Source organism: Lingula anatina, chromosome 10 (assembly GCF_051362555.1).
Source record: "Lingula anatina isolate TDL-2025a chromosome 10, LinAna3.0, whole genome shotgun sequence".
Classification (NCBI taxonomy): Eukaryota; Metazoa; Brachiopoda; class Lingulata; order Lingulida; family Lingulidae; genus Lingula; species Lingula anatina.
The window spans coordinates 12,935,087-12,952,270 of NC_141776.1; the positions used below are offsets into that span (position 1 = coordinate 12,935,087).

Consider the following 17,184-nt stretch of genomic DNA (forward strand, 5'->3'; position numbering starts at 1 on the left):
TTGTATAAAGCTCAGAAGCTGGTCCTTTTTAAATTTCTTTTTCCAAACCCATTGATTCTGATATGCACTTAGTCTTAAAGTCATAATAACTCTTCATTTTGGCCAAAAATTGGATTTTCCTGGAGTAAACGGCAATTTTCCCGTACTTACCAATGGTCAGCGACCCCATTCCTGCATTCAAAGTTAATCCAGGATTTTTTTCCTAAACGTACGGTTTTTTGTTAAAATCTCTTAAGAGATTTTAACTGACGGAGCTCTCTCTGACATCGCATAGTCACTGTTGACCTACTTAAAACTGCAGGAAAAGCAGATAACAACAACACTATATAAGATACATGAGATATATTCGTCTTTTTGTTAAAAATACATTAATATCCACAATGTGTGTCATTCTGGGCTTTTCGTTATCCGACGCACTGTACAAAAACTCGCAACTTACGTCTGCGTCTGCATTAATGCGTTTGGCGCCATATGTTATTTTGGTCTCGAATGAACGCGAGAATCCGCGTGACACCATTACGTCATTAGCAACGAATGCCTTGATGACCGGGAAGAAAAGCATCGAAAGCCCTATTGACAAGCACAGATTTTAGTTTTACTACAATAACGGCCGTTTTAGTGGTAAAATACAATAGAATATATTTCCATGCGTTGTTTACAATGTATTTCATGCGGAATTTTGAATCTCAAAGGAAGAGTTATTATTGCTTTAAGCTTGTTCATATAGCAGTTGCAAATTTAAACCGTATTTATCTATTATTTTGTGCATTTTTTAATCAAGATCTAAATTTTGTCCTTTTTTTTTCTTTTAAAGGGAAGTGTTTACAATGAGTCTACCCAGACGGCTTAAAAGATGTCTGGGCCAGTAGATTAGCTCTTGTTCTTACATTTAATCAATACAAGAGGCAGCGGGTTGCGTCAGATGGTTCAATTTCTTGTCATGTAATAAGTTCTGGGGTTTATTCCAGTCTCAAGATAAATCCATTGATTGATTTTATAATGCACAGAGTCTAACACTTGCTGTATATTTTGTTGAAGGTGCATAATATAAAAATTATTTAAAATGAAAGAGAGAGAGAGAGAAAGAGAGAGGAAAGAGGAAGAGAGGAAGGAAGGGAAAAGGAATGAGAGAAACATGCGTGCACAAACACAAGAAACATGCATGTACGCCAAAAAAAATGGACTTCTTGCCTCATTAAACATCCCACAGTACATGACAACTAAACCCCTTCCATGTTCACATGAAAATGAAGAATTGTTTTCCCCCTATGGGCCTGCAGTATCTGGTAGTACTCAATAAAACAGGTTCTTTAGTCAATATCTTAATGGGGCATATCTTTTTTTTTTCCATCATCACCAGGGCCCCTTTGGTTATTTCTGCCAAAATATAGGTATAAAGGCAGAAAACATTTTCCAAATAGTCACTAAAACTATCACGTGTGTGTGTGTGTGCATGCGTGCATGTCTACATGTGTTTCCATGCACTACCTGGTTGTAAAACCATAAAATAATATAAATAAATTGTTCTATTGAAAAACACTGAATGTATGAATGCACATGAGCGGACACACACATACACACACACACACTTATTTTTCCAATTCTATCATTCTTTCAATGCAAAAGGTATTATAAGTTGTTATATCATTAACCAAGTTTAAAATCTAAATTGAAATGTGCATAAAATGACATAAACACAATCATACACAAAGTCAAGTCAAAACAGCTACAGTGTAAATGTGCCTTGAGACTCTCTCTCTGTCAGCAGGATCAAGTTCAGAAACCTCTGTGGGCGGTAATTAGTGCAAGCAGACATGCAAAACGATCATAGCAGGGCAAAAATACCCTGGTTTGCAGACACGCTGGCAATGCCACCATGTGAAAGGTTCCGTGTACACATATATATGCCATGTGTCTCCACAGGTTAAGCAGTTCAATCATATTAATGCATCATCATTTGCACCACCACTTTCAGGATCTTTATCCTCCCTCCCCCCTCACATACACACACAAGGACACATGCATTCACGCAAACATTATTTCTCTCTCTCCACCATATGCCATTCTTCACCATACACCATTCTTTGCTCCTTCACCCCCCTCCCCCCCCTCTCTCTCTCATATGCACACTCTCTCTCTCACACACACACACACACACACACACACACACACACACACACACACACACACACACACACACACCTACACACACACAATCATATTTCTGGTAACACACATGAGCATAAATGATTTTAAATCCATTTTTGTATCAAATGCCTTGTCTGAGATAACTGAAAATGTGTAACAACGCAAAAACATCATCTCATGATTATTTGCAAAAGCACTGTATTGTTTTTCACAGTACTTAGCAGCATGTTCTAACCTGTGTTCTAAATTCTATTTTGGCAAAACTCTTGTGAGAAAGTCTGTTGTAATTAGTCAGCGCTTTCTTTAGGGGTAAGTCTGAAAGTCAGGTGTTATTATTTTCTCTATTAAATATAATGACTTAATCTGTGTTTGACTCAAGGTTAGTAGCTTGTACTATTAATATATGACTTAATTGATGTTTGGCTGGGAAAACTACCATGGTTTTTCTGACCTCTGCTCTTTAAATGGTTGTATTGTGAATAAAAACACTAGCTGTTTTCTTTTTTTAAGCTGAGCTGGTAGAGAGAGAGAGAGAGAGAGAGAGAGAGAGAGAGAGAGAGAGAGAGAGAGAGAGAGAGAGAGAGAGAGTAATGAAAACCTGGACAAGTGATCAAAAACTATTATGATGGGCAGAAAACACAAAGAATACATATCTAAGAAACCTGGGATCACTTTTTAAAGAACAAGGAAACAAAAACCTAGCAAAATCAGTTTTCTCAGAACAAAGGAAAAAATAACCACCAAAATAACATGCTTATGATATTAGCAACACAGGTGAGTTATTTCCCACCTGACAGCTAGGAATCCTGCTGGGTGAGACAGCTAGAACATGTGCTGGTTCCATCATTATCTCCTGGCAGCCCAAAGTATCAGGAGCAACCTGAAGGCTTCAGGAATCTACCAGGCTGTTACCAACACAGAGGGGAAAATAAACTGGGTTTAGACAAAATAAGTTTTTTGTCAAATGCTTATGTTATACATGGTCTAATTTGGAAAAGAAAATCATCCAGCTATTTGCAATTGACTAAAAGAAATTATATCCTATGGCACAATGAGCCTAGAGGGTTTAAAGTGATCTTTTTTTTTTTTCAGTGTTAGCCAGGGAACCCAAAATGTTCACCTATAAATGTTTTCATCTCCTTTCCCTTAATCTGTAGGTGTATTCTTTTTCTCTTTTGTATTTAGTATTTTAATATCTGTTTGAACAATATGAGGAAGAAATAAATGCATCTGTAGCCATCTACCATTTTTAAACCTCTCCATTATTCCACCAATTTTTTCCTCACATGTATCAGCGTTGGTTACTCACAAAACACACTTTTATCATAAGCCAATATCCAAATTTTAAAACACCAACTTATCCTGTTAGGCTTTACTAGCAAACCACCCAGATTTGTAAGTCATCCTTAGTCAACTTTGTTCTAAAATAATGAGCAAATACTGAGAACATGCTCTTTGTCAGCAGACTAATCTCTGGAACATTTATCTTCAGATCTCTGAGCAAAATGTGCAGATGAACTATCACTTTATGAAGAGAATGTGCCATAGATCTTCATTGTTATCCAACCTATAGGATGGAAAATGGGGGAAGACAAGGGGGAGGGAGATGATTCCCTGGCCTCGTGCCATGGTAAACATGTTTTATTTTGCAATAAAGATACAATAAGACATGCAAAATTGGCACACACACACACACACACACACACACACACACGCATGGATGAGCAACAAATCACACCAACCTTACATGCACTTGTGCATTCTTATACAAATACTTATGCCCGCTCAAGAAAGCAACCATCCACGCTATTCTTGAAGCATGATTTTTCACTGAATCATAACATAATACACTGTTTCACAACCTTCAAGTTCTGTAATCCTACACACACATCATTAACTTGCCATTACCCTTCAGTGTAGTATCACATGTGCTCAGCAGAGAAATTTGCCATTATCTTAACTGTTAAAGTTGGGGTAGAACTTTCTGTGTTACATACCAGAGAATGACAAACCTTTGAGGCACTGCAAGAAAACTGTTATCTCTCTCTCTCTCTCTATCTCTCTCTCTCTCTCTGACATTTATTTACTGCTACCAGGTTAAACCACCTATATAGTAATCCTTGACTCAATTCATACAGTGATTAACAATTGTTTCCTTAATTTGGAAAAATAATTAGGCCCGCACACATTTTTTTTCATTTTTTCAATGAAATATGAATTGATCCTTTTTAGTGGCATTCACAACACATTTTGGGGGAAATATTCTTCAGATTATTTTTTTTTCCAAAAAGCCAATTTATGGGTGTCAGATGGGACACAAAAGTTAAGAATAGGAAGTTGAGATCATATCTGAATAAATCTTAAAATTGTGAGTAACTTAAACAATTATCCAGCTAAGAATTTCATCTGCAGTGCTATTCACTCAAAATTACAAAAATACATTCTTCAAATGGAAAGGTAGACCACAATAACCAATGTAGACTTCATCTACGATGCAGAAGTCTTGTCCGACACTAGCCTATTGGAGTTGGAAACAACATTTGAAGCATCTATCACTATCCGAAAAAAATAAAAAAAAAAAAAAAGCGGTGTTTAAAATTAGGGAGTAGTTATCGTAAAAACCACATTAATTAAGCTTGGGACAGCAGCTGGCTGTGATGGGCTACCTGTCTTGGTTAGATACACAAAGCACATGGAAGCACATGTGCTCTTGTTTAGATATTTTATCAAGAATATTTTTGTGAACAGGGAATGATTATACAAAATGAGCACAAGAGACAGAAAAAATGCTTATCGGGAAAAAATTCATATTCTACATTCAAGACATTACTGCTTTTGAGGGATGTACCAAAAGTAAATTTCATAATCTACCTCCATTATCATTTTAGTTTCTTTTTCTTTCATTTTTTTTTCCTGTCTCAGTAATGTAAAAATACTTTTTTCTATCCAGACAGCTCTATTTATCATCAGCCCATACCAACAAATAGTTTGGACAACAAGTAAAAGGTCAAGACTAGTTCTGGAAAACAAGGGTCTGGCCAGAATATACAAGATACACACAGCTGGGTTCACCTGGGCAAACATTTTGTTTTAGTTGATAGTCACAGAAATGATTGAATTTTTTTTTTTTAATCAAGAACAAATTTGAAGAAAAGAATATTAAACGAGAGATTTGTAAAGAATTATTATCATTGAAAAACTAGCCAAGCTTAGAAAACATGAAATGAATATTTTGAGAGATATCAGATAAATCAAACTTTTATGAAAAACACATTTTCTGTGGGCAAATCACTTCCAAACATTTTTCAGCTCTTTAAAAAGTTCAGCTTTCTAAAAGAGCATGATCACTTTTATTTGGAATGACCTACTTTTAACCTACAGTACTTAAAGGGATAATAACTCTCTGTTTTGGCCAAAAATGAATTTTCCTGGAGTAAGCAACAATTTTCCCATACTAACCAATGGTTAATGAATCCATTTTTACATTCAAAGTTAGTCTCTGTTTTTTTCTAAAAGGTTTGGTTTTTTGTTAAAATCTCTTAAAAGAGAATATAACAGAGTATAGCCATCAATGGAGGACAGGTGGTCTGAAGACAAGCTCAGATATCAGAATAATAGCTATAACTGCCGTTTTTGTGGTAAAACAGAATATATTATATTTCTGTGAGTTATTCACAATGTTTTTATTGTGAAATATAGATCTCATACGAAGAGTTATTATCCCTTTAATCAATCCTTTTAGCCAAATACAACTATTTTTTTCATCAAATTTATCCAACCATATTTTCTTCATTTAATAATCATCCATCATCCAATACAGTCTTATTTCTGTCTCTCTCATCAATCATTCACATATATCTATCCACTTTTTTTCCAGCACAAAATTTAATCACTTGATTGAAAAAGTGACTTTCTTCACTCACCCTGTGGCGCCCCATCCTTGCCCCTTCTAGTACCTCCAGACCCCAAACTGGGCGTGGCTGCCGCACTCCCCCTGGTGGTTTCCCTCATAGACTGGCACCTTCTCCCCCTGGGGACACTAGGTCTAGTGACGGGTGTGGCACCTGTGGCCCTGGGGTGTGGACTGACCAGTTTCCTGATTTGATAAAGGTGTAAAAGTCGGTGGCAACACATCAGACAGAAATGGAGAAATAGTCGAAGACATGCAAATTGGGTTTTTTAATAATTTTTCTGTTAAATTGAATTTTTGAACCAAATATAATAACAATAATAATTATATTAATTATAACAAATAAATAAATTTATAAAAAATATAAAAACAACTAAGCCATATTAGAATATGTTTTAACTGGCTAAAACTTACTTTGGTGAGCCACAGTCCATTAAAAAGGAATTTAAGTTAATTTAGGATGTATATTTTATTACTTAAAAGGCACAGATGGGTTGACACATTTTTAGAAAACAGCTCTTTGATAAACACTTCCTTTTCGTGTTCTCACATTTTTTTTACTCCTGAATATTGTATTCACAGACAATTCAAGTCTCTCAGCATGTAGACTTTTCTAATAATACCAATGTGATTGTGAAAAAAAAAAAACAGTCCAAAAAAGATTTATTTCCAGCCATGCAAAATTAGGTGCAGCCCAAATATAATCAATAGAAATTCTTTTCTCCATTTTGTCTGCTGGGAATCAGATCCATAGACGGCTGCTATAATCAAGTGTGGAAAACGAATTCCAATGCCATTCAAAAGTGATAAGCCTACATAAGCATTATTCAACATGCTCTTGAATCATACTTTGTAAAAGTTCAGAAATAGGTTGTTAGAAGTCATTTTAGACAGCATGCTCTTTTTTGGGCTAAACTTTTTCTTTGACAAAATCGATGATAAATCGGTGAAATCTATTTCAAAGTGGTTAGAATACCTATTAAACAAAGTGAAGTATGTAACATTTGACAAATATGCTGTTTGTATAGGATTTTTTTTTCTGCTGAAGTAGGTAAAAAATTAGACTAAAAGCACTTGAAAAGCAATGCATCATGTCACTTTCGAAGAAAAATAAGAATTCAAATAATGATATCCTTAAAAAAGGACTTAAGAAAATCTTTGTGAGGATAAAGCCATTAATCATGATACTAAGGAAAAAATACTTTCAAAACAGCAACCAAATATAATTTTTCATATAATCTTAAATAAGATCATCCTATTTTCCGATCAAAAAAGAAATAAAGAAATAAAAAGGATATCTAACCTGGAACTGCAATGAGTCTTGGGTTTGCTAGATGTTGGTTTCTGGGGCGGTGGCGCAAACGTCAGCGGCGTTCTGGGGACACCACTTGCTCCGGCCTGTTTTGTCCTCTGTGTGGGAGTCATGCCTCCTACACCCCTGCCACCAGATGGCGTTACAGCCATTCGTCTGCTATCACTAGCCTTTGGTGATGTATTTTTTGTTTCCTGTCTGGTAGCAAGTGATTTATCTGGGCCACTGCTCCTCACTTTTTCGATATTCCCTTTGCTGAGAGAACTACTCATACTGCCACGCCTATCTGAACCTGTAGAATCATTCCGTTTTCGAGTTGGTGACATTTTCGATCCAGTAGTCTTTGGTGACAAACTTCTCCTTGGTATACTGGAGGTTGATGGTGACTGAGGAGACATGCTCCTTCTGGAATTTGACGTAGCGACGATGTTGTTGCTTCTCTGTCCAGAAACGGCTGTTGTTTTAAAAACTTTACTAGAACTGTCAGAAGACACTGATCCCTGACTACCAAACCTATCTTTTGTCTTGTCTTGAATTCCACTTCCCCTACTGTCTTGTCTCAAAGGTGAGCGTCTGATTGGCTGTTTGTCAGTCACATGACTGACCTTAGAAGACGGTGATTTCACAGGTAGATGAGATGATTTCTCCTCAGAAGTTTTCGTCTTCTGTACACTGCCTCCGGGCTGGAGCTTAGATTTTGATAATTTACTGGCATCTAAAACTGGAACTGTATGGCCATATGTGTTTTGAACTTGCCCTTCAGATTCACCTACATCACCTTTTTCATGTCCCTCACTTGTATTTTCCATTTTCAACTTATTACTGGCAATTTTTGCCGCACTTTTCATCATGCTGGCCCTGCTCAAAGTCTTTCGCAATTTGCTTTGACTCTGCGTCTTCTCCAAATGTGTTGGCAGAATGGATTTCTGGTCTTTCAAATTGCTGCGCATGCTAGAGGTTCGGAATGATTTCTCCAAGTGCATTGGCAATTGTGATGCTGACCTAGTTTTTGGGTTTCTGACAACAGATGGCACCTGTGTCACTGTTGGCTCTTCTCTCTGTCTTCTGGATGGAGATGGCGAATCTCGTACTTTCGAAGGAAAAATTGTCTCAATTATTATTTCCTTGGTCTCTTCCTGAGAAATAGCGCCATCTACCACACTGTCATTTTGTTGATTTATGTTCACTTCACTGTCATGAGTATGCTCTACATCATGAACATTTTTGTCATGGATGGAGCGTGTCATGGTTGAATGAGCTTCAATATGATTGGATGATTCTGTTACCATTGCACTATGCTCCATAAGATCACTTGATACTTTTTCATTTGCTTTTGCACCATTTGACACAAAATTTGTCTTGACAAATTTGAGCATGTTTTGCTCAACGGGACTTTGAAGTACCCGTTTGTTCCCTACATTCAGATCTGTTTTGGAATCTCCACTCACTAAAGATATTTTAGAATTGTTTTTTATGTAAGATCCACTGTAATCTGTCCGAAGGTTTTCACTTTTCTCTGATTTATCCTTCACAGAAATACGCTTTGAATTCAGGGTACTAACTCCATGTGAAACAGTCTTACCAGACTGGTTGAATCTCGGGGTGCTTTCAGTAGGCAAACAAGATCCATTCAGCCGAGGAATTGAACTTGAATTCCACGCTGTTCCTGTCACTGTAACATTACAATTACCATCCACATCTGCTATAAGATCATCATCAAAATCATCAGGAATCAGTCTTGAATGCTCCGTATCACCAATATGCTTGGCGCACTTAGTCTCACCTGCATGTGGAACTTTTCTCTTATCAGCTGTCTCGAACAAGCCCATGATTTTTCTGCGACCTCCTTTGGTTTCCATGTCCTTACCAGTTGATAGAACACCCAGAACAGGTGTACGCGAGCCTCTCTCCTCCTGTGAGCCCTCCTTACTGCTATTATCCACTATCTGGCCTGTAATATATATATTTATATACATAATGTATAAATATACGTCAGGTATTTCTTTTTAATTACAGAGAGAATTTTAAGATCCTCCCACCCACCTTTAGAAAAACAATTGTCTACCCACGTGAAAGCAAAGAGAAAACATGCTAATGAAGGTCTCTTTTATGGTGATCATACACTTTATAGAGCATGCTTCACAACTGAGTCTAAAACAGTATAAACTTGCATTGGATTTTTTCCAAAAGCAATAATAATAGTTATTGAGCCCATGTGCCAATATGAAATAAGATTACATACATATTCAAATGAAAAAGTTTCTTTCACCAAGTTCCTATAGGAAAAAAAAAACACTAAAAATAGAAAATAGCATACTGGATCAGAAAACTGCACATAACAGAGCGAAAAAAAAGTAGACAAATATCAGTTTTCCTGTACCTTTTTCCAATGGAGACGCAGCGTTTAAACCCTCCTGCTGTTGCTTCTTCTGCTTCTTGGTTTTATTGGAGCTGATCTTACTGGAGCTGGCCAGTTTCAGCGGCAGAGTCTGGCTGACCATGGGACTTCCCCCCTTGTTTCTACTGAGCTGACTACCACTGTTTCTGAGATGGGGATTTCCTCGGGCTCCCAGGGACCCTGGGGACGAGGAATTTGGGACCCTCAGCAGTGGATTCTGTCTCTCCATTTTAACCGTGTAGGTTTGTAAGATAACCTTTTCCTGCTCCACCAACACCTTTTTGTTTATATTCAGATTAGATAACAGCTGGTTTTTGACACCCAAGAAGGGGTTTTCATCTCCTAGAGGGGTTTCGAGTGCCTCCTGAGTGAGTTTCTCCTTCAGTTTGAGTTTGGGCGTCTGGTGGCTTTCCCCAGAGCGTAAATCCTCATTGCTAGGCAAATTTGTTCGATCTTTGATGATAAGATTTACTGATGGACTTTGCCTGGGTGGGTTTGATGGATGTTTATCTGAATATGAATCTTGTTTTTTTACGCCTGATTCTTTTGTTGTTATTGTTGTTTTCTTATGTTTTGTAACTTTCAGACGGTCTGGAAGCAAAGCTCTTGTCACTCTTCCTACTTTTTTCTGAATTTTCTGGTCACAATTTTCTTTGCTTTTTTCTGCATTTATAATTACAGGTGCAATATTCTTATCAACTGTATCCCCTGCCTCTTCCACACAAGGCTTCACTTTCTTAGATCTCCTTTGAAAAAGATTGGATAGTCCTCTCCGGCTCAGTTTACGCTTGCGTTTTTGCGTGGAGCCCAAACTACTTTCGTTCACAGACAACTCAGCTGTAGTGTTCAAGGAATCATTTCTCCAATGATGGCTGGGGGTGCCTGTGAATTCTATATTCCTGTCTGACTTATCAACACTGTAGTGTACAGTTTCACTATTTACATTTGTATTAACATACAGTGAATTGTCATTCTGACTAATATTACATGATCCCACGCTTTTCCCTTCAATTTCTCCCGTTTCTCCTCCTATGTCATTATGCGATGATTTTTCACCCCCTCCAAGCGGAATCTGACTAACAAATGGAGAATTTCTCAAATGGTTGGTCACATCCTTTAAATTACTAGGATGTCCAGCGTCACCTGTGGCTGTTAACTTAAAGGTAACATCTGTGTCATGGGTCGGCTTAACTGTAGCCTTAACTGGGTCACTGTCAGGCGAAATTAATGCCCCCCATTTATATGCATGCCTGCGTATAACATCTATACCACTGTCATTTATATCGCTGTCACCACCACCGGAGTAATCGTCATTTAATGTGACAACTTCATTGACTGCAGTTCCGATTGTGACACCTTTCAGATCTTCCCATTTGTCACATGTCTTGACCTCTGTCCCTGTGACGGATGTTTTGGTGTTGAGGACACTTGAGTTTCCCTCTAGGCCTGTGATTTGTCTGTGCTTAGACCTAGATGCCCCCTTTCCCTCTGGTAAAGCTGTATGAGAGATATCATCAACGGCATCAGTTGCTGTTACCTCACCAAGTGTAGCAGCATTCCTTTCACAGCTTTCAATGCCTAATGAAGGGCTATTTGGTAAATTGGTGTCCTTTCTGATTTTATCACCTCCACAGCCACTGTTGTGACTGGCTTTAAATACAGTTGTGCTACTTTTCTTAAACACTTTAGTAATGTCTGACGTTTCACTACAACCTGATATATCAGCACTTTGTGTGGAATTCTTTTCCAAACTGCAGTTGACTTGTAATGAGGGGTTTAGCGTATCACCATCTGTTACAGGGAAAGTTTGTTTATTCTGGTCCCCCGCTTCACTTGTAACACCTCCCTTGAACTTTTTACTGGGGTTTAAATCACTCTGGCTTGCTTCAGAATCCCTCCCCTGTTTCTTTGAGGTTGGATTTGTCTTTGAAGTGTCACTTGACCTTTTCAGGGCCACCTCGTTAAAGGAATGTTTTCCTTTGAAAATGGGAATTGATTGCAGTTGTGTTAAAATTCTACTTCTTTCCCTAGATGTATTTTTCCTTGAATCAGTTTTCGCACTGACTGGACTGTAAACAGGTGTTAAAATCTTACTCCTTTGTCCACCTGTAATTTTCACCCTTTGAGGAGTGGGGTTTGTTAAAATGCTCTTTCTCTCTCCAGTTTTGGTTTTAACACCACTTTCTTTAAAATATCCTGTTAAAATCCTGATCTCATTTCCTACATCAGTTTCCTCTTCTCTGGAGTTAAAATCCTGTTTCAAAATCTCACTCTCCTCTGTAAAAGACCGGCTAAAATTCTCTGCTAAAATCTGATTCTTTTTCTCCCTTTTAGTTTTCTTGCTAGCAGGGCTAAAATTCTGACTCAAAATCCTTTTCCCAGTAGAAGAAGTGACAATTCTCTGTCTCTGGGGGTTCTTTTTTCTCCCACTCTGATAACCCTGGGGCTCAGACACCTGACCTGAACTCAGTGCAGAAACATCACCCCGTGGCTCACACGACTGTGTTGAACTCAACACAGTAATAGGTACAGCTCCAACATCCTGTGGATCATGCACCTGAATTGAGCTCAATTCACCTGTATCTACAGCCTGATCAGCAATAGTATTAATACTATTACTTCTTCTCAAAGATGTAGCCTGGTAATCAGCCTGATCTGAGTCAATATTTTGGTTAGTAACCCGGTCTACTTGGGAGTGCCCCCGAACAGGTGTTTTCAATGTGTCTGCGATGGGGGTGCTGCTATCTCTTAACTCGGTCAATGTCCCCTCAGTGTCCACTACACTGGGTAGCTGACTGTGATCCTTTTCACTTTTCTTCTCACAGATTGATGGGACACTTTGTCTCACAAACCTTTTCTCTTCTCCCTTTTTATTTTCCTTTTTATCCTCATTCAATAAGTCTGCATTCTCTCTGTTCCCACTGGAAAAAACTTGGTCACTTTTACCTTGCTTTTCTGGCAATAACTTCCCACTGTGGACACAGTTGATAGAACTGTTATTAACATCTAACCATGAAGATGGCCGGTGGTCACTGTAAACCTTGTCTACAATGGCCGGAGAACCTGGGACATCAACAAAGTCATCATTATGACCATTAGCCTCAGGAATGCATTTGCTCTGAACATCAGCTGTGTTGAGAGGCTCATTACTCCAACATGCACCACTTTGTTTTCCAATGCTTGCAACATTCACATTAGCATTAACAGTATCAGTCTGTTTCTCTGTTGGTAACTGGGTGTACTTCTCTGAAAAATTGTGTGTGCTTTTTCTACTGTTTTCTTCTTCGGCACCTCTATCCTCACCATTCAGCTGCTCTTCCTTCTTTGTTGTCAGTTCATTGGGTACACACTTTCCAAAATTTCCCCTACCTCTTTTTTTCTCACGTTGGTCTTGGCCTGTTGTACAACTCTCACTGCTATTTCGTCTCAGTTTTCTCTCTGTATCATCTACTACAACATCATCATCAATGTTTTGTGTTTTAACAGTGCTCTGATTTCTGTCTTCTGTACTTTCTACACTGTTCTTTTCCTCTCCTGTGAAGCCCACAGTGCCCCTATTCAATCTGGGCAATAAATCACTGGTAGAAGTTGTAGCACTAAGACAAACCCAGTTTGATGTAGGACTGGTAATGTTTCTTCCCTCAGCTGGGGACTCCCGGGTCGTGGTGTAATAATAATCACTCGTAACTTGCCTCCAAGGCTGTTGTTGCGTGTTGTTGCTGTTGTAATTATTATAATCACTAAGAGATTGAGCTGGAATTAAGGTCGTTGGTTTGCATAGGAGGGGGATAATGGCAGGACTGCTGTTGAATTCCTGTGATTTTACAATGTGGTGATTATCATCTTGTCCCACACATGCACTCCCCTCGCTTACAACTCCTCCCTCTTTTCTTCTGTCCTTCTCTAATTGTTGCCCTGATCCTGAAACTCCACCTGGGAATATAGGGTTCTCTTTCAGAAAATGATGACCCTCGTTTGGGAAATGACTCTCCTGCTTAGCAAAAATGATGTCTTCTGGCCCTAGGGCAAATAGCCTTGTACTGCCATCACTATTATCATCATTAGTTGTGCTGTAATTACTATCATCACCATCTATTTTATACTTCCTGGAAGAAAATTCACTTTTCCTCGACTTCACCTGCTGATCTTTCTGTGTGACTGGCGATGTGTCTTCTCTCTTTGCCCTCTGTGTAGAAATACTCTGGAGGTTTCCCTCTACTGGTGCCCTCTGACCTTTCTTGTGGATACTTATGACTTCATCAGCATGTGCCCTCTGACCTCTGATATGGATATTAATACTGCACTTGTTGTGATTTTCAGGCCTGGGACTTGTATGGACATCAGTCTCAATTAGATGTTGTTTTTGTTTATGATCTGATGCTGGGTGCGTTGATGTGGAGTGTTCCAACAGGAGGAATGTGCTCTCGTTAGCTGTGGTGAAAAATTCACTGTCACTCAGGAAACTTTCTTCTGCCTCCTCTAGACCTCCAGTGGTATCCGCAGAATTAATTATTAAAGTTTCTCTACTCTCCTTCTCTTGGCCATCTGTAGATTTTACAGTCTCTTCCACTGAGTTACCCTTCCCCTCAACAGCATTGATTTCAACAGGGTTTCTCAATGAAGAACTTGAAGACTTATTATTCTTGCTGGCTTTTACAGAGGCTGTTACTGTGCCAAAGTCGGGATTATAAGTGTCTCCTATTGTGCCGTGTGTTGTAACTCTAGACTCCACCAAAACCAATTCAGTTGTGTCATTGGAATGTGATGCCGAATGCCAATCTCTACTGAAATCTTCACTGCTTAAATGGTTCACCTCATTCAGTTGAAGTGTTAGAGTTGCAGCTTGGTCGTATTCACTCTGTCTTCCATCAAGTGAAAAATCCTGTTTATGCTGAGAAGATAAACCTACAGCTCCAACTTTCTCTTTCTCATCATATTCACCAAATTTGTTTTTATAAACATCATTGTTGGATGAGTGGCACTCTCTCAACAGTGAGTCATAGCTCTTAGCTCTCAAATCGGAATAATTATTGCCACTACCACTGGTGTTTTGAGGCTCTGAAAACACAAACTTAGATTCTGTATTCTGTTTGTCTTCACTTAAATGGTTTTTACATGAGCCGAAGCCCAATGAGAGAGATATTGAATTATAATCTGTCTTCTTTTCTTGTTCACCTCCTCTTTGGGAGTCAGAAACTGTGGCTCTGGAGTTTTTCCTCTTCCCTTTCTTGTTACATGTGCTCAGGTTATTCTTAGCTAGGGTGGAAATATCTCTGTGCTCACTTATCCCGGTATCAACAACACTCCCAGGTGCATTAAAACTAGTGTGGGAGTCTAAACAGACATCGGAGTCTTCTGGCGATGATGATTTTTTTAATAACTGCTCTTTTTTGATACTTTCACAGTCTGGGTCACCATGGCAATGCTCCTTAGGGTGAGTTCCTTCCTCTCGTGACTGTGTGCTTAAGTTATGTGATTGTGAGTGCTCATAATTTGCTTCTCTGGAATTGGGTAATTTGGGAGTTAAATCCACTTCTACTGGGCTGTCAGGCCTAATGCAGGAATGTAAGTTATTTTGTTCAGACTCCATTTAGCCAGTTAAAACTAAGGAGCCGTTGTAATGAATTTTGAGTGGTGGGGATTTTTCTGTCAGAGTGGGTCGCTGGAATCTTTCATGCTCTCTCTGATGCTGGTTTTGGCTCTGTAAATAAAACAAACAATTTTCAGAATTATTTCCGATGCATCGAGAGAATTATCATGCTTTTAGCTCTGTTAATGTAGCAACATAATTTTTCATAATTATTACTGATGTATTGAGAAAATTGTTATGGTTTTGGCTCTGTTATTGTTATAGCATGATTTTTGTAATCACTACAGATATCAGGAAAATTATATGGTTTTGCCTCTGGGTGATGTGGAGAATTTCTCTTTTCTCTTTTTTTTTTTTTGGGGGGGGGGGGGGAGAAGGTTTTTTACGTAAAATGAACAAACCAACTTTTAATCAGTTCAAAAACTGATTTCACTGTTTTGCCCTTCTATCCATAATCTAAAATGCAGACAAAATGTTGCAAAGATTAAACAATACATGTACTAGTACCTTGAGATTACCCCTGTATTGTCAAGTTTCTAATTCCATTTGATGTTTTGGATGACATATATAAGTCTAAATGTAAATGTAACATGAACAGTCATATTCACTCAAGAAATAATCCTGGTTTCCATTCCAATACTTGTTGCAATGATTTAAGTATTAGTAGGCTATGAGTGATTTTTAAAAACCTACACTGCAATAACTTTGTTAACTTTGTATAAAAACAACCAGAAATGAATTTAACCTCGTAAAATAAATAATGATGATAAGTTTGTAAACTATTTCACTTTTAATCAAACTAAGCTGACAATATAAATCTCCGCCTATTGGCATTTCAAAATGATGGTGATTTATCCACTAAGTAGATTAAATTTGAAGATCTAGTAGCTATTCCATGGTGTTTTTTCCTTCCCTCCGTAAAAACCTCTCTCCCAACCCCATCATTAAACAGTATCTTTTATCCCAGCCAGTTAAGACCAAGAGAGTTCATAATGATGCCAGTTGCTTATAAATGAGTTAAAGTTTTTACTGAAAAAAGAGGAAAATGTTAAATAGGGGCATCTTACTATGGAATTAGTTACCTTCAAGTTCTGTCAGGCTTGTGCTTGACAGTTTGTTTATTTTTCAATAACAATCATTATTTTTAAAACAAATCTTGAGCACCGTCTTCAAATGTTTGTTTGACAAACTTCTTCCACTACTTTTCTACATATTAAAACCCTGAAGCACATAAAAGTAGCAAATTCCAGGTGGTTTTACAGATTTGTTTTATATTTTACTGATTGTAATGCCATGCTGTTTTTAACCGTTTCAAGACAAATATCACAAAGTGTGTGTGTGTGTGTAGGGAGAGGGGGGATTGAAAATTTGCCACCTGGACACTCAGTCTGACTACACGTGCATGGACACCAGTGAAATTCATGACCTTTCACAACTGCTTTGCTGTAAGTTTTACCTTAGAAATTCTCAACACCACACTCACTCCAATGTACTACTTCAAGATTAAATTATTTTTTAGTTCTTTGATCAAGCTGAAAAATGCACTTTCTGATATCTTGCAGTTTTCAGGACATTTTAAACAACATTTTTTATTTCCTTTAAAAAATCTTAAGTTTATGTTGTTCAAATCTGATAAGTAATTATCATTGATTTTAAGAATAAATCTTTCAAACTAACCTGCTAAACTAGACCTTGAAAGACCAGGCAAATGTCACACCTTTTAGCCTGACCTCCCCACCTGTCCAGCTACAGACCTTGTCAGATAAAACAAAATTCCACCTCCATCAAACCCTCGCTGCTGCACCTTTCCATGTTCTGGAAAAATA

General features: G+C 38.0%; 1 protein-coding gene across 2 annotated transcripts in view; it reads right to left on the reverse strand.

The window, feature by feature from the left end:
* Nucleotides 1-17,184, reverse strand: part of LOC106178424 (uncharacterized) — an 85,283-nt gene that overhangs the window by 64,799 nt on the left and 3,300 nt on the right. For both annotated transcript variants that reach the window (XM_086997574.1, XM_086997573.1), the window contains exons 2-5: nucleotides 17,036-17,173; nucleotides 9,751-15,469; nucleotides 7,362-9,321; nucleotides 6,072-6,244 (exon numbers count right to left, since the gene is read on the reverse strand). In XM_086997574.1, the coding sequence (XP_086853700.1) occupies nucleotides 6,072-6,244; nucleotides 7,362-9,321; nucleotides 9,751-15,358 (7,741 nt within the window). In that variant the 5' untranslated portion in view covers nucleotides 15,359-15,469; nucleotides 17,036-17,173. The remainder of the gene's footprint in view (nucleotides 1-6,071; nucleotides 6,245-7,361; nucleotides 9,322-9,750; nucleotides 15,470-17,035; nucleotides 17,174-17,184) is intronic.